Source organism: Sebastes umbrosus, chromosome 15, assembly GCF_015220745.1.
Source record: "Sebastes umbrosus isolate fSebUmb1 chromosome 15, fSebUmb1.pri, whole genome shotgun sequence".
NCBI lineage: Eukaryota > Metazoa > Chordata > Actinopteri > Perciformes > Sebastidae > Sebastes > Sebastes umbrosus.
Window position 1 is genome coordinate 23,860,616 of NC_051283.1, and position 21,659 is coordinate 23,882,274.

The 21,659-nt window shown below is 41.6% G+C and overlaps 3 protein-coding genes and 1 non-coding gene across 4 annotated transcripts; all 4 read left to right on the forward strand.

Annotated features, from left to right (window-relative positions):
• The first annotated feature begins 1,106 nt into the window (after nucleotides 1–1,106).
• limd1b (LIM domains containing 1b) lies at nucleotides 1,107–3,325 on the forward strand. Its single transcript, XM_037794003.1, has 7 exons — nucleotides 1,107–1,306; nucleotides 1,498–1,599; nucleotides 1,868–1,935; nucleotides 2,072–2,134; nucleotides 2,637–2,767; nucleotides 2,944–2,995; nucleotides 3,100–3,325. The coding sequence occupies exons 1-7, from the start codon at nucleotides 1,273–1,275 to the stop codon at nucleotides 3,181–3,183; spliced, it is 534 nt and encodes a 177-aa protein (XP_037649931.1). The 5' UTR covers nucleotides 1,107–1,272; the 3' UTR covers nucleotides 3,184–3,325.
• Nucleotides 3,326–4,188: 863 nt separating this feature from the next.
• Nucleotides 4,189–9,334, forward strand: nrm (nurim). The gene is made up of 4 exons (XM_037793999.1): nucleotides 4,189–4,627; nucleotides 6,479–6,672; nucleotides 6,759–6,935; nucleotides 8,248–9,334. Exons 1-4 carry the CDS (start codon nucleotides 4,477–4,479, stop codon nucleotides 8,527–8,529), a joined length of 804 nt encoding a protein of 267 aa, XP_037649927.1. The 5' UTR covers nucleotides 4,189–4,476; the 3' UTR covers nucleotides 8,530–9,334.
• On the forward strand, nucleotides 4,924–4,996 carry trnak-cuu. The gene has a single exon. It is a non-coding gene; the product is annotated as a tRNA-Lys (tRNA).
• Nucleotides 9,335–10,357: 1,023 nt separating the features above from the next.
• ppp1r18 (protein phosphatase 1, regulatory subunit 18) lies at nucleotides 10,358–21,273 on the forward strand. The gene is made up of 3 exons (XM_037793971.1): nucleotides 10,358–10,741; nucleotides 11,108–14,997; nucleotides 18,578–21,273. Exons 2-3 carry the CDS (start codon nucleotides 11,158–11,160, stop codon nucleotides 18,836–18,838), a joined length of 4,101 nt encoding a protein of 1,366 aa, XP_037649899.1. The 5' UTR covers nucleotides 10,358–10,741; nucleotides 11,108–11,157; the 3' UTR covers nucleotides 18,839–21,273.
• Nucleotides 21,274–21,659: the final 386 nt, after the last annotated feature.

Here is a 21,659-nt window from a genome sequence, read left to right on the forward strand (position 1 = left end):
AGGGCAGATATCTAATGATGCATTAATCATCTCACGACCTTGTGACCCTTTGGACCGACCCCGACCCCGACCTTGACCGCTAGGTTGGAAACCACTGCACTAAACTACCTGTACTAAAGTAATTAAAACAAGCTCCACCCCATTTAGCTACTGTAATAACTTAAAGGTCCCATATCGTGCCCATTTTCAGGTTCATACTTGTATTTTGTGTTTCTACTAGAACATGTTTACATGCTGTAATATTAAAAAAAACCCTGTATTTTCCTCATACTGTCGGCCTGAATGTGCTTGTATTTACCCTCTGTCTTAAACGCTCCGTTTTAGCGCATTTTGACGGAATTGCGACGAAATTGCAACAGAATTCCGTTGCTAGGCAACAGTTTGGGTCCATGTTTACTTCCTGTCAGCTGATGACATTCACATACACTGCAACCAGGAATAAACTGGGACACATTTAGAATGTTTACGTTTAAATCTGTGTAAAGGGTCTAAATATTGTATATTTGTGACATCACAAATGGACAGAAATCCTGACAGCTTGTTTCAAATGCAGAGTTTCTGAATATGGGCTATGTGTTTTTCCCTGTGGATTGAGTGTTTCAATACTTTCACAGTATTTATAAAGGACTTAAGCCTGCTTTGTAATAAAAAAAACATGAAAATCTCACTTTTTTATGATATGGGACCTTTAACAGTACAGTAGTACTCCTACTTTTGATACAGAAGTACATTTTGCTGAGAACATTTCTGTACTTTTACTTAAGTAAGCACGATTTTGAATGCAGGACTTGTTTGGTTTAAAGGATCTGGATACTTCTTCCCAGTGTTGGAAAGTAACTGTACATTTACTCAAGTACTGTACAATGTTGAAGTACTTTACCTGAGTATTTTCTATTTTCTAGTACGTTTTACTTCTACTCCACGACATTTCAGAGGGAAATATTGTACTTTTTACTCCAATACATTTATTTGATAACTTTAGCTACAAGTTACTATACAGCTTCAGATTAATAATAACACATATTATGTGTAATATGAGTTCTAACTTGTGCTAAAAAATACCAGTTGGCCTTGTCTGTTGCCACCCACTAAGCCAGCCAGCCACCTCGGAGGAGTCAGAGGGTCTGAGGAGTCGTTGCCCCCCAAAGAGACCAAAAGCACCAAATGCAACACCCATGAACCCAGATAGCAGCTCCCCTTACAGCTGTCTGCCCCGCACATAAAATTAGACCCCCAGACAGTCGTACTGTACTGTAGGCTCCAGAGGAGGAGATGGACCCAAGTTATACTTCCAGTCTTTACTTTGGTAAGGAAGGAACACACTGAATATTTACCTTTCTAACATAGTTCTTTAGAGGTCATCTATTCCAGCACTCTGTGGGTTAACACAGATCATTATTCAGTATGTGTGTGAGTGTGTTGTCAGTCTGTACAGTATGTTTGCAGTCAATGAAGATCAGATTTCACAGTAACCCGTTCTTTGTGTTTCATATTCAGGAAGCTGTACGAGCTGCAGTAAAGCGGTGTACGGTGAAGGCAGAGCCTGCCAGGCCATGGGACGTTTATTCCACGACACCTGTTTCACCTGCAGCGTTTGCAGTGAGTCCTCTTGACGTGAGATGTGTGGATGTATTGGATCCAAAATATCTTAAAGGCCCTCAAAACCTGACTTAAAAATGTTGTGTATTTCTTTATAAAACTAATTATTCATGACTAAAGTGACAATCAAAATTAAAAAATGTATCTTTGTGTAACTTTTATGGCTGAAATGACAATTTAAAGTTGAACTTTAAACATCAGTATATTATCAAATGTCACGTTATGGAAAATATTCACCTCCCTCCTTGTCCTTTGTTTCAATGTTTAGGTGAAAAGCTCAGCGGGAAGCCGTTTTATACAATGTCAGGAAGAATCTACTGTGAGGATGATTTTTTGGTGAGAATTTACCGTTTCAGCGATACAAATCTAATGTTTGTGTAATATATAATAGATTTGTATCCAGTTTGATAAAAAAAAAATACAGTAATTGACCAGAAATTTAATGAGTGAACTGATTTGTTGTTTAATGTAGTACTCAGGAGCTCATCCATCTGCAGAAGTGTGTAACAGCTGTGGATATTTAATCATGGACATGGTGAGTATGTATTCATTTTCTGCAAATAAATTTGCAAAGTAACTAAATGTAGCAGAGTAGCCTTTATTTCCCTCTGAAATGTCATGGAGTAGAAGTACTATAAAGTAGCATAAAATGGAAATACTCGAGGATAAGTAGTCTACAAGTACCTCAAAATTATACTTGCAAATTGCAACCAACTGGAGCTTCTCCTGTGTGCCAAGTGTGTAGGAGAACTACGGTGGCCGACGCAAAAACGTGAACACACAAATGGCCCAATCTAGAGCGGCTCCGGCTCCATATGTAGATATAAACGTCTCATTTTAAGGCAACGAAAACACAACAATTTGTATTTTCAGGTGATTATACTCTAAAGAAAACATAGGTATTAATATTATATTCCCTTAAATGCCACACACTGGCCCTTTAAATACTTGAGTAAATGACTTGAGTAAATGTACTTAGTTACTTTCCACCACTGGCTCTCACATTGTGTAAAGAAGAACTCATTTTGCCTCGTCAGGTTTTGCAGGCCCGTGGGAAGTCCTACCACCCGTCCTGCTTCCGCTGTGTGGTGTGCAGACGGAGCCTGGAGGGTCAGCCCTTCACTGTAGGAGCAGACAGCAGGGTCTACTGTGTCAGCGACTACCACAAGTGAGTTTCTCATGCAAGCACCTTTACAAGTAGGCTACAACAACAACAATGGGTCAAGCCCTTTAATCCCCACTCCAGACAAAAAATGAAACCAAAACCCAGATATAGATATAAGTCACACCCAGAGTGACTCCACTTCTGAGTTTCTGTGACCTTTTGCTGCTTCATGGTTTCAGGGTCCAGGCTCCTCTGTGTGCTGCATGCAGAGTGCCGATACTGCCGACCGAGGTGAGCTGAATTGGGAGTTTAATTAACGGCAAATAGCGGTAATTGATACTTTAGTTTCTGAGAAATTATTGTAACAATTTCCCTCCATTTGTTGAACGTTTCAGGGGTCTACGGAGTCTATTCGAGTGGTATCATTAGACAGAAATTACCACGTAGAGTGCTACAGTGGTGAGGTCAACCTCATTTGAAGAGCTGGTTGGCTGATGTCTGTGTTTTTTTTCCTGATGGTCTTGTTTTGTAAATGTTAAAACGAAGATAAATGTTTAAGTTGATGAATCTGTAGCATTTTGAACAATTTCCTGTCTGCAATAAAGTCACTCCAAGTCTTGAGTATTGTTTTGTGCTCTCCGTTTGTTATTAGTGTTGTGGTCTGTATGAAATGAAGTGGAATAGTTTACATGGCCAGCAAAAAAATTAGGAAAAACCCCAGAGAGAAATACCTCAGAATTTTAAATAAAAGATCTGAGCCACAAATCTTGCTCACTGTAGCTCAGTCCATAGGGGGACTTGGATTGGGAACCGGAGGGTTGCAGGTTCAAATCCCCGCACGGTCCAATACAGACTGTAGACTGGCAGCTGGAGAGGTGCCAGTTCACCTCCTTGGTACTTTCGGGGTGCCTTTGAGCAAGGCACCAAACCCCAAAACTGCTCCCTGGGTGCTATAAATAGGAGCTTCCCACCTATCCTAATACTAGGATGAGTTAAATGCAGAAAGTAAATTTCACTGTGTGCTGTGCTGTGTTTACAATTTACCTTGTGACAAAAAAGCTGATATTCACATTAATGCTTTTTTAAGTTTTAAGTATTTTATTTGTATTTCTACTATGCAGTTTTATACTGCAGTGTTGTTTTGTTGCCATATTTTTTCTATATGTTGCACTTTCTTCTCTTTTTTTTTAAACAGAGTTTATTTCTGAATTTTGTTAATACAACTCTGACAATCCACTGCACAAACATGATTGGACTGATAGATATCCCACCCATGACAATACCCAGAGGGCACTCAAAAAAAAAAAAAAAAGTGTACAAAAATAAATAAATAAATGCAAACAAATATACAAATAAAATAAAATAGTCATAGTAAAAAATAAATACAAATAATTATATAATAATAGTAATAAACATAAATAAATAAGAATAAATTGTTAGAGGTCTAGGACAGCATTTTCTTCTGTTGTTTTTATGTTTTTGTGAACTACAATTTTCCTCTCTGGTAGACAATGTAGTTGTAAATTATATATTGAAACCTATTCAATTCTCTATGATCAAATATCATCAATATGCATCAACACGTTGCCCTGACTTGTAGTGGATGATATCCCCCCTGAGAAGACAGCACATACATTTACAGTATGCATGTCCCCCTCTTACTGGTCCAGCAGCGACACCATGTGCCAATAATTCAGTATTACAAAAAAAAGAAAAGAAGGAAACTCCCGGAAGAAACTCTGGTTGGTAAATGAACATAAACTCTGATTGAAATGGCGTCAGTCACAGTCCGAGGCTGGGCTCTCTGCACCGTGTCTCTGCTCAACTGGGCCTTTGTTTTCATATCTGGTGCAGACTTTATTCGCTTTATATCATTTAGAGCCATTTACCACAACCTCACCGGAGAGACGACACTATGTCAAGGTAAGTTTGACTGTACTGAACTTGTTAGACTACTGCTGCTGCTGCAGGCTGCTGCAGGCGAACAGGCAACTTTAGTGCAGGAGTTATTAGTGAAAGATAACACGTGTTAAGCTGTAATAGCTGCATAACAGATGTGTTCTATGATATGCTTGAAATTATGGTTTATGGTGGAGCATAAATCTCCATTTTGCCTAGGTAAGGTAGTTCCTGTACTGTAACACACCCCTGAATATACATATAATCACTGATAGTAAGACACAAGTTGAAATTACACGTTTGTACCACAAGGGGTCAGTGCCCGGCTAGCTCAGTCGGTAGAGCATGAGACTCTTAATCTCAGGGTCGTGGGTTCGAGCCCCACGTTGGGCGAACATCCTTTTTTTTTTTTGACCGGATTTGATCTTTTTAGCCTGTGAGGTCTGTTGTTTTTAATTAATTGATTTCATTAGACATTGTCGACGTCAATACCTGTTGTATAATTAAAAATAATCAATAATCAATAATCAATAATAATTATCAAAGTCTGTTGTGAACTGTTCAGCGACGCTTCTTTTATTGTTTTTTTGGCCTGTACGAACATGTCGATTTTACTGCTGTGATGTGGCAGCCTTTTCGTTAGTCAGATCGAGCCCCACTTAACTGGAAACACAAATATTTACTAGATACCAGAAAAAGATTAATTTTAGTTTTACTTCCTTAAATTCAACACAATGAGAGTGAAAAGGAGAACCACACACTTTGCTTGTATTACAGTAAAATAGGTCCATTGTGCAATGGTGCATGGGTTTTGTATACTGTATTGCTGTGGCATGTTTAACGCTTGAGTGCTTGCAAACAAAACTTGTGTGTTTTCAATGCCTTCGTGGATAACAGTGTGTAATTAGACCATGACTGGTTAGATACAGATACAAAAAGACTGCACACTGAAATAAACTTCAGTCAAACCAATTAAAACCAGCAGTAGTTTGTTTATTCTGTTAATATAGTGTATTAATACTGGGTAACTGTATGTACTGTATGCATATATGTAATGTGATTATATTTATATTTGTTTATTTACGCAAATAACTAACTTTTAATTATTGTCTGGACTGTACAGCTTGTTCATTCTAATTCTTGGTTGTCTGAATAAGCTACAGCTTTATTTGAATTTAAAGGTCCCACATCGTGCTCATTTTCAGGTTCATACTTGTATTTTGTGTTTCTACTAGAACATGTTTACATACTGTCATGTTCAAAAAACACATTATTTTCCTCATACTGTCTGTCTCAATATACCTGTAATCATGCTCTGTCTGAAACGCTCCGTTTTAGTGCATTTCAATGGAATTGCAATGGAATTGCAATGGAATTGCGTTGCTAAGCAACAGTTTGGATGCATGTTTGCTTCCTGTCAGCTGATGTTATTTACATACACTGCAACAGGAAATAAACTGGGACACATTTAGAATGTTTATGTTTAAAACCGTGTAATGGTCTAAATATTGTATATTTGTGACATCACAAATGGACAGAAATCCTAACGGCTTGTTTCAAACGCACAATTTCTGAATACGGGCTGTGTGTATTTCTCCGTATATTGAGGGTTTTGATAGTTTAACAGTATTTATAAAGCACTTAAACCTGCTTTATAATATAAAAGACATGAAAATCTCACTTTTTACAATATGGTACCTTTAAAGACTGGAATAAATAATAACACTCAATCAATGGTAGCTGCTTTTTAAGGTTGTACACTATATTTAAGTGCAATATGACTATATTTTTATGCTCAGTACAAAATCCAAATGTAACTGGTTATCAGAATTTAAAGTGACCTTTCTCCTCACATCATTTGCCCACACCTTATAGACTCCATACCGTGGTCGGTGGCCCTGCGGGACAGCTCTGTCCTCGGGTCTCTTGTTGTGGATCTGGGGCTGCTGGCTCTCTTCATCACCCAGCACAGTCTGCTCGCCTGGTCGCCTGTCAAACAGGCCCTCCAATCAGTGCTGGGGCCCCTGAACAGGACGGCATACTGCTTCACCACCGCACTGGCACTACAGGTACTGCAACACAGACTGAGTTATAGTTAGAACATGTTTTTGTTGTGTCTCTGCACCACTCATCATCCTCTTTCCTCCTGTGTTAGATCATGATGCGTTACTGGCAGCCGGTGACTGACGCCCCCTGTCTGTGGTCAGTGCGTCATACACCCTGGAGTATCTGGTTCCCTCTGCTCTGCTTCAGTCTGCACTTCCTCTGCTGGGCAATCATCTGCAGCATCCTCATGCTCTTTGATTACCCTGAACTGTTGGGCATCAAGCAGGTAACTTATCAGTATTTCATTTTAATAAATATTTTCGGTGGTATATCTGCCTTTTTATGACCTCTAGGCCACCAGATGCCCCCGTTACTTTAAGTATTAAACAACAGGTGGAAACGACATTGTGCAGAACAAACATTCAATAGTTTCACCTTTTATTCTTTTCTTAATTACTTCAAAGGCTCTCGCTGATCGGCAGTACAATCAGCAGCTCTTTTGTCCCCTATTTGTCCCAATTTGTGATACATGGGAGCATAAAATATAGGTGAAAATTGATTAGAAAATGAGATTATTCAAGTGAAAATTAACAGCAAAGAGCCAGAGTTATATTTTGTTAAACATCCTTTGGACAGTGCCGTGATGTGACATGACAAAATCAGGTTAAATGTTTCTTTCATCAGAGTTACTACTTTCATCATCGTGGCTGTATTAAGTATGATTAATTTCAATTTCTACAGTTCTACAGTGTACAGATTGATTTGCCATAACAGATGTGCATAAAGTATGTATCACAAAATTTGAAGATGTGCCGTCACATGTAATTCTTAAATTTACATAATGCTGCACTTGATCAGACTGTTAATCAGCCCATTAAATAGGCGTCATCGATTGATATAAGCATCATAGATGTGGGTCAATAGGGGCCTACTACGATGTAAAACTTAAAACCAAAACATTGTAAAACAGAATGAAACGTTTATAACACAAACAAAACAGCTACTTTATGGTTTTTGGCAAAAAAAACTACAACTTCTTTAAGTTTAGAGAACAAAACCTCTTGGTTAAGTTATGGTGTTGTAGGGCCCTACAGACCCACATCTATGGTGCTTATAGTGACCGATAACGCCTATTTAATGGCCTGATAACAGTCTAATCGGCTGGAAATGTGCAATGTGAAATGTATCAAAATACATTTTCTTAAATTATGATTATACTTTCATTACTACCCGTCCGTGTTTACAGGAACAAGCTGTCAGAATTGAACTTCTAACCCAGAATATATATATTTTTTTATATCAGACAAACTTCATCAGGCTCAGATGAAAGCATCAAGAGGATCAGTTAATTCAACAGCCAATTAATTCAACATCTAACATCCACATCTTCATGCAGGATTAAAATCCTCATTTTGATTTGATGCCAAAACAGCAACATGATATTCAAAAAGATCAAACTGAGTGTAGCAGGGAGGAGTGTGTAATCTGTGACAGTGATTATGAAAACCTCTAAAATGTTGCTTAAATAGATAGACTTGTTATTGCTGCTGCTGCTTGACCTAATTCATCTCTCTCATCCTCCCCCTATGGTTTCTCAGGTGTATTACGACTGTCTCGGTTTAGGGGACCCCCTGTCTCACAAGTCACCTCGCGCCCAGCGCCTCCTGTCTCACCTCCGCCACCCGGTGTGCCTGGAGCTGGGCGTCGTGCTGTGGCTCCTGCCGGCCTTGTCCCTGGACAGGCTCCTGCTGGCGGGGACTCTGTCAACCTACCTGGCCCTGGCACACTCTCTGGACAAACAGGATTTATCCTACCTCTGCGGCCAGCTTAACAGCAAGCTGCAGCTCTTAGCTGACACCAGCGACCACAAGGAGAAGTGAAACGAACGTCCTGCTGTGATGTGAAGCCGACTGCTGTCTTAATACTAACCAGAAATGTTGTTCTGAAACTGAGTCTGGGTATCTGCTGCGCTGAATGCTAATAGCAAATGCCCACACTCAAGTTGACACTGTAGTTTTTAAAGTTTTCTTTTCACTGTATATGTGGTTTCAGAAAGGAGGAGTTTTATTACAAAGGAGATTTTATTCCACTATTTGAAAGCACAATTATTTTTTGGGGGATATCTCTATATTCTGATTAAATTTAGGAAGAAAAAATCTTAAATATATTCAGAATATAGAGGGTTTTATTGCTAGATTTTGTAATGAAACGGTTACTACACTGAATTTATTTTGTTTATCATATAGTATATTTTTTATAGGCTATTACATTCCATGTGCCTACTGCAGGTATGCTGTATTTCTACGCACACTAACTAACTACAAGTTGAATTGTCCTTGAAAGTGAATGTCACACTGAGATTTCACACTGTCAAATGTAGCTTTGTTTTTCATCATTTTGCAGCTATAATGAAAAACAATGGCGTTTCTGAGATTATGAATGTATTTGTTCAGTTGCTTCATGCTGTGTCGACAGTAACGTCATGAACAAAGTGAATAAAGTTGGTATTATCATGCCCTTTCTAAATATTAAAGTATGTCATTAATTCTCAAACTTCAAAATACTGTAATCTTTGATTTAACATGTATTGGATGCTAGTGTTAGTTGTCTGCATTGTGGCCTCACTGTAATGACAATAATAATGACTTTCAGTATTTTCATGTTGAATAAATGTAATAAGCTGTACTGTAGGTGTGTGACATGTTTATTTCTTATATCTAATCTGCCTTCTTATTACGTGTGTTGTTTATTTTTAAGAGCCAAAGCAACAGTTTGAGAAATTACTTTTGGTTTATTTGTACTGTTTTACTTTAACTTTATATAAGTTACTGGCAATTTTACTATATATATATAAATATATAAATATATATATATATATATATATTTTTTTTTTCAAGGTTGTTTTCATATATGCAATTTATAGTTCGTTATTAAAATAGTTTATACAATTTTTTAAGTAGTTGAGCTTAGAGATTAACACAATAAGTACACTAGAGAAAACAACTTCAGCATTCAAAATTGAAATAAAATTAAGAAAATTAAAAATTAAAAAATAATGATAATAAAAATAATAATAAAAAGGCGGAATAGAATAATTATTATTAATAATAATAATAACAATACAAAGAGAAGAAAGTAATAATAATAATAATAATAAAAATAATAAATTAAATAAACAAATAAGTTAATATAAAAAAAGGAGGGGGGGGGGATATATATATATATATATATATATATATATATATATAGCCAAGTTAAGGCAAGGGAACATACATTCAGTTGCCAGTTTATTACAGTAGATACACCTACCTAAAACAAATGCAGTCCAATATAAATCCCAACAATTTAACTGTTTGATGATTTTGTGGGATGTTGGCTAGTTTTGTGGTGCTGTTGAATTAGGTTATGTTTTATATTCACTTGTCTTGTTGAAATACGGGCCCAGTCTCATTCCTCTGTTGGGTGGAACAAGCATTATAGGAAAGTTGCATGTTGTGTCCTGACATGAACAAAATGCAAATCAGGACTGAAACTAGTAAAGTAAAAAACAAAATGCTATATGAGGTTGATGATGCCTGTTGTACCTGAGGTAAACTCCTGCAGCTCTTTCTGCTCTGCTGACACCCTTCACACCCCCCTCCACCTCCACCTCTCCACCTCTTTTCCAATTAGCCCTGCAGGATGCAGGGATGAGGCTGAGGGTGGGGGTGGGGGGGGTTGTTCCCCGGGCAGACGGCTCTGATGTTCTTTAAACGCCTTTTCTTAGGTCCGACAATATGGTGTGTGCCACTAAACTCTCCTGACGGAATTTAATGTAATTAAGGGATTACAGTGCTGCAGCTCCAAGGCTGGAAATATTTACTATAGACTGCCGGCGGAGGTGTTTGCATGCTCTGATGCACAGTCGGGTCGCAGCGTCTTTTTCTTTTTTAAAACCACTCGTTTTGACAGCATAGATTGTTATTGTAGATCTGTTAAGTTATTGGCGAGGGGAGATTTTCCGTCGAGGAGTGGAGCTCATTACGCACAGCCAAGACGCACGAGTGGAGATGACAACTATAAAGCGGATACACTAATATCTTTGGGTTTATGGTGAGTCTAATTTAACACTTCCATCATAAATATTACTCTATAGCAGAGAGAGGTTTTCTGTTACAGGTGCATGATGTGTTACAAGTTATTTTGTGTAAAAGATGAAAGTTGGACTCAGTTGGACAAACTAGGACTTCAGGCTTGTATTGAGAAATGTTGTGATTCTGCATTGATTTGCATCTTTCTATATACTATTAAACATTGAAAATACATTGCAACTTCATATTACACATGTGGAGTTTGGAGTTTAATACTGTATTGTGGCCTAAAAGTTAACTATGTGGGTGATGTTCACCTTGATTTATCATGGTTGTGAGATAGAACTGATTTTAATTCATTGTTTCCTTATTTGCATACAATTCTCAGAGGCTCTGAAGACGAACGGCAACCATCTTTGTCCGAAACCATTTTCTGTTATGGCTGTCTCCTCTCTGCCGGAATGGAAGCAACTCCTGCTGGAGAAAAAGAGGAGAGAGGAGGAGGAGAGAGATAGGAGGGAGAAAGAGGAGGAGAAGAAGTTCGCCAGCATGCCCGCCTGGAAGCAAGGGATCATCCAGCGGAGGAAGGCGAAGCGGGACAGCTTGGGTGACAGGGAGAAGGAGAGAGACGTCTGTCTGCTGCAGGTGGATATCAGATCTGCGTCTGACGGCCTGAGTGACACAGACAGCTTTGTGACGGGCAATTTGGAGAGCGAAACGTCACTCAGTCCAGATCCGGGGCTGTGGCTGGATGGAGACCTCAAACAAGCCGGTCAGGTGTCTGAGGAAACTCTAGTTCCATTCCATGAAAACCCATTTATTCTCACGCAGAGTGCATGGAGGAAGGGCAGGGATGGAGAAGGCGAGCCGGAAGTTAAGGAGAAATTGAGCTCCAGGGGTCAAGATGGGGAGTCGGGAAGAGGAAGAGATATCGAGCTGAAAATAGAGAGATTCAGAGATGCGAGTGAAGGACGGGAGAAAGAAAGGAGCAGGGACAGGAGTCAAGGAAGAGAAAGAGAGAATAGCAACCAGTGGATAGAGTCAGTTAAAGATGCAGTCAGGGAGCGGGAATTCCTCAAAGTTAGAAAAGACGAGGAGGAAAAAGAAACAGATTTACCATGCAGTGCGTTTTCTCCACACGTCCAGTGTCTTCGGACCATCCGAGCCGACAACATCATCATCATCGAGCAGGAGAGGAAAACCAGTGATGAGAGAAGGGCTAGATGGAGGGAGGCGGAGAGGCCCGAGGAGGACCACCAGGGGAAGAGAGGGATGAAGATGGACCTGAGGGAGATCCTGGCCGGAGGAGGGAGCATCACCGAGATCCGAGCCTCCGAGGTTCTGATCATAAAGCCCTCGGCGAGTCCTGAAGAGAGGAGTCCGGAGGGAGGAAGAGGAAGGAGAGGTTCGGGTAGGGAGGATGGAGAGATAAAGTTGGATGGAAGGAAGGAGAGTTTTGGCAGGGAGCTCAGAACGGACATATCGTGGCTGAGAGAAAAAGAGAAAGAGAGACCGTGGGGCCACGCGACGGTCATCAAAGACGAGAGGAAGGTGAGCTTGGATGATAACCTGTTTGTTGAAAGAGGAGGGAGGGTCAGCCAGCTGGTGAGTAAATTCGGACAGTACCCCAAGCCTCCGTCTCGATCCAAAAGCTCTGATAATTTCCTCCCGCCTAGGAGGAGAAAAAACTCAGGAGATGAAGATGACCAACAATTTGAGGCAGACGGGAAAGGTATGCCCAAACGCTCATTTAGCTTCTCCGATCGTGTCATCTGCGGTAAGGAGAATGGTTTAGATGACGATGGGTATCATGAGAAGATATCGCGCGAGAGGATATTAGACAAGAGCATAACGGCGACGGTCGACGTTGCAGGCCTAGGGAAGGAAACCACAGCGAAGATCAAACTGGGGTGTGCGCAGCTTTTAGATAAAGACCGGTTTGGAAAGCATAGAGATGGACATTTAAAAAATGAGGATGAAAAGGGGAGGAGAAATGAAGCAGAAATCTGCGTCTCCATCCAGCACAGGAGCGAAGTTAAGAAAGTGGAGCCCGTCGACTTGAGGGCTGCGGAAAGGGAACTTGATGCGGATGGAGACGAGGGGTTCACTGTGGCGTCAGTCAAAAACACAGAGGGGATCTCGTTTGCTAGGAAAGTTGCGATCAAGCAGGATGGGAGAGCGAGAGCTGAAAGAGAGGCGAGGCAACAGACAGGTGAGAAAAGTTTAGAGAGGGAGATGAGTGTAGAAAAAGATTCAGAGGTCGGGGGACAGATTGAGGCGCAAGTTTGCACCAAAAAGGTGTCAGAAGAGGGATTCGAAAGCACAATCTCACCTGAAACTATGCACGTCGAATCAGCTTTCACAGAGTGCTCCGGTCTACTCTGTGCCGTCACAGATAGGGCTAGAGACCCCCATAGAGGGCCAGAGTGGAGTGGTACAGGGCCACAAGGACCTTACCTAACACACTCCGGTTTGTCCCAACACACAGAGGAGCTTATAAGTAAAATCGAGAAAGTAGGAGACACAACTGTTTATAGCAACGAGAAAGGAGAAAGGGCTTACAAGCCTGCGTATGAATTGACCAAAGGATCAGATCAAGATATGGGATTGGAGAACCTCACTCACGATGTGATGCCCAGATCTCCGAAAAGGGTTGCACCAATGGGGATCCCCCCAGGTCCCCTGGAGATTAAAATTCCCAGAAGTGTGTTTTACGTTGCCGAAGAAATGGCGGAGAGAAAAAAGGGCGCAGGTCAAAGCGATGAGGGGCAAGACCGGGAAGGAGGTAAAGGGGTCGAGAGGAGGGACAGCTGGAGGATCGGAAAACCCTTGAGCCGCGTTGAGTCCCTGCGAGAGAAAATCAGACAAAGAGAGAGGCTGAGACAGAGCGAGGCAGAAGATGTAGGCGGGAGTGAAGGTGAAGAGATAAACGACACCCAGACACCGGCTGGGGACAGGCATGACGAGAGGGGAACTGAAATAGAGAGAGAGTGGGAAGCTGCAGCTCATATGCGGAAGAGGCTGGTCGAGGCAGAGAGGGGACAGGAAGAGGCAGCGCCGCAGACATCCACGGCTGCGTTTGACGTCACACAGGAAGTCGGCGTGTTGAAAACCTGCTCTCAAATTCCTGTTTCTGTCTTGCACTCACAAGCCGTCAGAGGAGAGGAAGTAACAAGCGGGTTCGCCACTGCTGCCTCCGAAGTTATCTATGACCAGATATCTGAGGATGAAAACGAGCCCCAGAAACATGTGGAAGAAGAGCTGAGGCGCCAACACGAGAACCGAGAGGAAGAAAGGGAGGAGGAGGAGGAGGAGGAGGAAGAAGAGCTCTCAGAGGAGGAAGAAGAAGAATATACATCGCCTCTCGATCCTGTGCAATCTCTCTCCCCTTTGCCACCTCATCCCAACTCCCTCGCAGCCATGAGCCGGATCTACAACTTGGAAACAGTAGGCTCGAGGTCGGGCTTGTGTCTGAGGGACAGAACTGTGGACATCCCATCAGTGCACCTTTTAAAAGTGAAGCCCCTCGTGTCGAACGCACAGCAGGGGGACAGCAAGACATTCTCAGGAGAGGACATTTGCGGGGTTCAGACGATACAACGACAGATAGAGCAGTTTCAGCTGAAAGAGCAGGAAACGCTCAAGTCTTGTACGCCATCAAACACCCTTTTTAAGGACAGAGAGCCAAAGGGGCAGCAAATCCCCAGACGGGTGTTCAAGCACCAGGTAAAGGACGATGCCAAAGCCCCGGAGAAAGATCAAGACACGTCAGAATCGAACCCCAAAGTGTCTCCTTGGCGTGCTCGTTCTCCAACCTCTCAGCTCAAACAATCTAACCGAGCTACCATCGCCCCCTCACTTCTCAGGAGCCAATCCCCGGACAATACCCTGAGACCTTCGGATAACGCCCCGACCCCAACCTCCTCCCCGAGCTCTTTGTCTCCTGCCCAGTCTCCTAGCATCTCTCCATCCTCAACCCCATCGCCCACGCTCTTCTCCATCAGGAGTGCCTCCGGAGGCCAAGTCAAGAGAGGTGCCACCATCACAATCACCCCAAAAAAGCCTGCTGGAGGAGGAGGAGTGACAGGGCCAACAACGGGGTGCACGGCAGTAGGGTCGAAACCCTCAAAGACCTCATCGCAGCAGGCCCAGACGACCTCCGGTGTGGCAGAGCCGGTGAAGAAGAAGTACCCCACGGTGGAGCAGATCGAGGTGATTGGCGGATATCAGAATCTGGACAAGTCCTGTCTGATCAAGAACAGAGGGAACCCGAAAAGGGTGAGTGGAAACTGTGTTTTGTTTGCCTTTCACTCAGATAAATGTAGGCCAAATAACAGTCCTAACCACACAATCAAGGGCACCAAAAAGCAGATAAGAAATTATCAGCATCTCCCAGTAACTTTAAACATTTTCCAAAGGGTTTTTCTCTCCCTGCTTTCTTAAACTCATCAGAGGTGGTCCAGAGGGCATCACCTGGACGTCAAGCAGGATCCCCTCTCTCTCTCTCTGGGAGAACATCCCTTTTGATTGAGAAGTACGATCACAGACACCGACCTAAGCCGGTTAAAGCCTTATCAAGCACGACATCTTGATTCTGTTCAAGTGATCTGCTTTGCCATGTGCTTCTAAAGGTCTGATTCTTTGCAGACTTTTTGACTTTTACCATTATGATCACGATCTCACCACACATATATCAGCCAAATGTGTGGGCAGTGGCAAAAATGACATATATTTGGACGTTTATGGATTATTACTGACACAAAACCACAGAAGGACAGCGAAAGCAAACTGCTTGTTGCTTTATTTGCTCAAATCAGGGTAATTAAGAGTGGAAGAAAAGTGTTCGCTATAGCACCCCTCAGTTTGTTTAGGCTTCTGCAGAAATGTTGCAGGCTTCAGTGGAGACAGAAAAGTTGAGTAGGAAACCACAACGACTAGCAGCCAACTCCTTCCTCCCTTTTTTTTCTTTTTTGTCTGAACATCACATGTTTGTCTCTGTGAACACATGCAAAGACCACACTGGTGTTTACAGTAATTCAGTCTGTGCAGCGTTGACTACAAACGAACCTCACTGGAGTCAAAGGTCATATGAGGACTTTCTGTTTGCTCTCTTCCTGAATCCAGTCCTTGTTTTAGAAAGAGTGGTAGAGGAGCTCTTACGTAATAAAGGGAGCAGAGCAGAGATAAACTTTTATCTGTCCTTTCTTACACTACCTTGTGGTGACGAATCTGACTGTATTTATGTGTGTCACTGCACCCGACAACCTTTTAGAGGATTTTTTTTCCATGTAAAAGTTGTTAAACTGCTGGTAATTTCCCCAGTTGCAGACTGCTTCCTTGTTCCCTCACACCAATTCTGCCATTTTTGTTGAGTCAGCCTCCCCTTCCTCTCAGACAAATCTCTCTTTGTATCTTCTCGGCTGTTTCCTAGCGAGGGTTTGGTTTGTTAGACTGCAGTGTTGGCAAATCGTGTTTGACCTCGATGACCCTCCGCTGCATGGCTGAGTGTTACAGACAGCAGGCCGGTGAAATGGAAAGAGAAAGAAGTGTTGCAGAAAGATGTGAAAATAACTCTATGGTGGTCTAAAAGAAATGACAGTTTGACAGCCATACTGAGAGGATTAAAAGGCTTCTTATATGGTTTAACAGAAACTCTCTGTCACGCTGCATGTTTTTGCTCACTTCCTCTTTCACACTTCTCCACTTCCTCCAAACGAGAGACGCAGATTGACACCAAGTGACGCGGTGGCTGCTTTTAAATCTCCAAATGCAGACTCAGACACTAGACCATCTGTTTCAAAAGATTTATAGACACAAGAGTGAAAGAGAAACTAGAGTTTGAGGCTGTTCTCTGCATATGAATTTCCCCAGCTCTCCCATCACTGTGACCTCTAATTACATTAACATTTATCTATAACCACAGTTTCTCTTTAGCTGCAGCGGGTGACCACTTTACGGCGGTGATTCTCTGACCACCTGTCGCTCTCTCGTTGATGCCCTTCATGCCCTGTTTGACGTCAAGCCTTATTCCCTCCCCCATCTGAACCATCATGTCACAGCAGGGGGTGACCTGCCTGCTCCTCGTCTTCCCCCTCCTTTATCTTCCTCTTCATATGTTTGCGTTTTATCTTGGGCTGTTCTCTCCATCAAGTTCATCCTATACTGGCTTGATTCAGACTCTTGAAACAAAAATTATGTTTTTTTTCTTGTTTGAAATTTAAGAATCCGTCATTTTTGTCTTATTTAACAATTGCTCTGATAGAAACTTTAACTTCCAGCGTTACTAAACAAGCAGAACCTGTCAAGAAATGTGGTCAAATATTAATATACATATTAACTTCCTGCTAATGAGATCTTATTCTGCTACTCTCTCAGTTTCTGTCTCTCACCCGTTGCCTCTCCTGTCCTGTTGAGTTAGATCGTGTTAATCGGGTTCAGGGAGGGAGGATTAGCCTCCTGTGCCTGAGCATGATTCGCCCAGCCTCTCTAATGCAGAGCTATTATCTGCACTCCCCTGCAGACAGCCGCTGTCAGGGTGAAGCGGCGGTAACTCGGTATATAGCACATATAGTGTGGTGTCTGTGCACTTCAGGCTCCATCCAGATCACGTCTGTCTGCACCTCTGGGTGTGTTTTACTACTGTACACATCTTTACTGTTATTATAAGACACACTGTGGATGTGCCACGCTGACACATCGGTCTGTTTACACCACGCTGACCTTCCAGTACACAAACTCCACGCAAATATCCGTCAGTCCCGGGCTAAAGAACGAGAGCCTCATTCTCCTTTTTCCAACACTTGTTGTAAACCAAACTCAGTTTCTGCTTCTGCTGGTTATGTCGTGTTTATCTGCGTCTGTCCCTGAATAATAAATAAGTCAGTGCATGAAGTGTTCAGTCAGTAAATACTCTACAGATGGAGTATTTCTGCTGTGCTAAGCCTCATGCTGTCAGTTAACATTACACTGACAGAGCACAAACATCTCGGTGAGACGGTCTGAGAATCTCCTCAGTGCCTCAAAGCTGTGTTTACATTTGACCATGTAAGCACGGGGAAATCAGTTGAAATATAAAATATAGTACTATTTTCACTTATCTGAGCAGAAATGCAGCAAATGTGCCTTTTTGGATGCCCCTATGATAGATAAAACATGATAAAGTGCCTTCTAGGGTGCCCTTTCAGTGGGGAAAATTAGATAAAGTGCCTTCTAGGGTGGCCTTCCAGTAGATAAAACATAATAAAGTGCCTTCTACGGTGCCCTTCCATTGGAGAAAATGAGATGCAGTGCACTAACGGGTGCCCTTTAATGGGGAAAACTTGATAAAGTGAACTCTAAGGTGCCCTTTCAGTGGAGAAAACGAGATAAAGTGCCCTATAGGGTGCCCTTCCGGTAGATAAAACATAATAAAGTGCCCTCTAGGGTGCCCTTCCAGTGGAGAAAACAAGATGCAGTGTACTAATGGGGGCCCTTAAATGGAGAAAACAAGATAAAGAGCCCTCTAAGGTGCCCTTCAAGTAGATAAAACATAATAAAGTGTCCTATAGGGTGCCCTTCCAGTGGAGAATACGAGATGCAGTGCACCAATTGGTGCCCTTAAATGGAGAAAACGTGACGCAGTGCCATATAGGCTGCCCTACATGCTAGAAAACAGAGCTGGTGCACCACTGCATGCAGCTGGTGCCCTTATTTTTTTTCGCTAGTATCTGTTTTTAATTCTTTAGTGTTCTCAAACCAAATTTCAGATAACGTTTGTGGCAGTATTTAAACCTGGTAGGCAACAAATTAAAGACCTACAATAATTAAAGCGAACGATAAAAGTTAAATAAAATAATCCTCTCTTTGCTCATGTTTACAGGGAAAGGTGTGTTTCGACGAGGACCAGCTGGAGCAGGTATGTGAGTACCCATCAGAGACCTCCATGCTGGCGTGCACCCCCTACCCTCAGGACCTGTGGAGGATGGACAGGCTGCAGGGAGAGGAGTCGCAGGAGGACGAGGCTGAAGTGGACGGAGGAGCGATCGTGTCCAAAAGCACGAGGAACATGGGGATACATGTAACGGGAGGGGGTCTAAGAGTGGGTCAGTGTCACCCCCTTCTCAAAAAACACAACGTGTAATGAGTGAGATTATGGGATCACATTGTATTTGCCATTTTTTGATGTTTCACTGTGAAACTCTCCACAGGTTTGGACTTTACTCAGGCTAAGATGGCATTTATTTCTCTGTTTATTTTCACTATTGTGTTGAAGTTGATATGTCTGGCAATATTATACTGCCTACCTTTCTTATTGTCAACAAATCATAGGACCAAAATCCAGAATTACTTATTGTATTTGTTGTGAAGCCAATGTCTGATTTAGCTTATTTCTCTGCACCATAGAGCTCTATGTATAAACACACAGGCCTAAATGAGCCACATTGTTGTACTGGGTGACGTGTTCATTCATTACGAAGAACGTGGGCACTGTAGTTTCATTCTGAGTCAATTCCACGTCATAAATACTCACTAGCACCCGATGTTGTGCTAGTTTTGGTCGGAGACGGTAACGTTTCTCGCTGCGGAGCTCCATCACTTCACCTCTGTTGGTCTGGAGGAGCTGCAGCATTTATTTCTGCACAAACGTCCAATGTACATTCACTAGATATTCTCAGAGCTAAACTAACTCTTCTGCAGTATGTAGTGTGCGCGCATGCACGTGAGATTGGAGCGAGAACGAGCGCGGCGTGTGAGTGAAGGCAAGCAGGCAGCGGAGCAGATACTCCGTCCCTGTAGATCAAAGCTACGATCTCTCCCGCGTCCTACGACCGCGGTCAACACTGTTTTGCAAGACAGGCTTCACTACAACTTTGCGATTTTGGTTCTTCCGTGTAGTTTATGTTGGAGTCTCGTCTGAACAGCGTAACCACACGCGATGGCGCATGGGACACCGACCCGGATTGATTTATACGTGTAAGAAGTTACAAACAGTCCCTTTAATTGATGAGGTGAACTAAAAGTGCTAGTTAGTCACAGTAACTTCCTTTTATTTTCTCCTGACAGTGCTGTTTCTTTCCCTCTTTGTTCTCAGGGATGGACATTATTTCATTCAGTCGGCTAAATAGTTATTGAAGAGGGGAAAAGCGAGCTTGCTAACTGACAGTGCTTACCAACAGTTAGCAAGCTAAAGCAACTTTGTTAGTTTGTTTGCTAACGTAACAATGAGTTCACAGTTTGTGACCTGACTTCCTGAGTTTTTACCAAATAGTAGTTGGTTAGCAGTGTGGGGCAAGCTCGGCATATAGTGAAATAAAGTCTAAAAACTCCAACATTGGTTTTAAATGCAGCAATGGAAAATGTAAGTTTGGTAAAAAAAAAAAATTTTATTAGAGAGCGATTGGATGGTATAGTTTAATTTATGGTCCTCACAAAGCCATAAATGTCACTGTTGGTGAATGGGAAGAAAATAAAGTAGAATAGAAATCCTAGATTCACCTTATTTACCTTCCATCTCCGTCTCTCTGTCTTCCAGATGAGTCTTGCCCTCGGTAGAGGCCAGTCACCTTCGCCAAAAAATTGCCCATTTGACAAGATCACCAACATTTATGTTGACCTGATTTTTTATTGTGTTTTGTTTTAATCTGAATTGTTGAAATGAGAATGTTTTGTAAATCCTTGTGGTGTTTTTGTTTGTATCTAGCATCAGAGTGAATGCGTTTTGTGGAAGGAAATGTACAGTCTGATACATGCAGTTGAACATACTTGTATTTACAGGGTAAAATATTTCACCTTGTTTTATTTTCAGGGAAATTGAGGGACAAAATGTTGAATGTATTGTACATTATGATAAAAGACCCTCAGGTGTGCACTGCTGGGCGATGACGGATCACTTGTCTATGCAATATGATGATACATTTTTAGCTAATATATTTGATAGTTTATTTTCTGTTAATTACTTTCTATATTTAAAGTCTGCCTCAGCACAGAAGAGTGATTAGATGTTTATATCATCTGGTTTCATGTGCCTGCTGGATTTGCCCATACAGATGATATGAAGGTTTATATAGATTTATTTGATTTTTCTTGACTGAAGCCTTTTTTTGGAAAAAAAAGCCTCCTCTCTGTGGGTGTTGAACGTTGCAGGAACACGGGTTGTGCAATGTGTGCAGGACGACCTTTACAGGTCTGTGGTCTTTTGTGGGGTTTAACTGAAGCCTTACTGTTCACAATGACAACTCTGGTAACAGTTCAGTTAATGTGTGTGGATATGAATAAAGGTATTATTTTGTTATTGCATTATTGTGTCATGTGGAAGTGGAGAGTGCTGTGTGAGTTCCTGAGAGGAAGTTGTGTTGAGTTGAAACATAAACAATTAACAGATCATCATATTACAGCTGCTATCTGACTTCTCCCTGTTCTATGTTTATAATACAATATATATATACAGAGTGTTTCTTGTTTGTAAATGTAATTGATGAAAGAAGATTCTAATAATTCTGTGTGAATTATTTTTTGCTATGATGGTTGAAGAAGCTGGCTTCAAGAGAATAAATCTAATACATATCTCAGAAAACAGTACAGTTGTCTCGATCTCTATTTTCTAGTATCAGGACTCAGTTATCCGTTATAAATAAGTACTGTGATTATGGTGAATTTATACTAAATATATTAAATATACTGAAATGGGAAGTTCATTGTTGACCTTGGAAACAGCATAAAAAAAAACAATCTCACCATAATGTTCTCGGGAACTGTTCTGGGGCTTTCAGTTGTATCACATGATCTTCCCCCTAAAGATGGAGTTTCCCAGCTGTCATGGAAAATTAAAAAAATAAATAAAAATCAGTTTTTTTCTGAACACATATTGTTTTAAATTAGCAGATTACACCTGAAAAAAAAATATGAAATTCATTTTCAGATTAAAAATCTATAAGGCCATTCTGGGTAGACTTCCCTGTTAT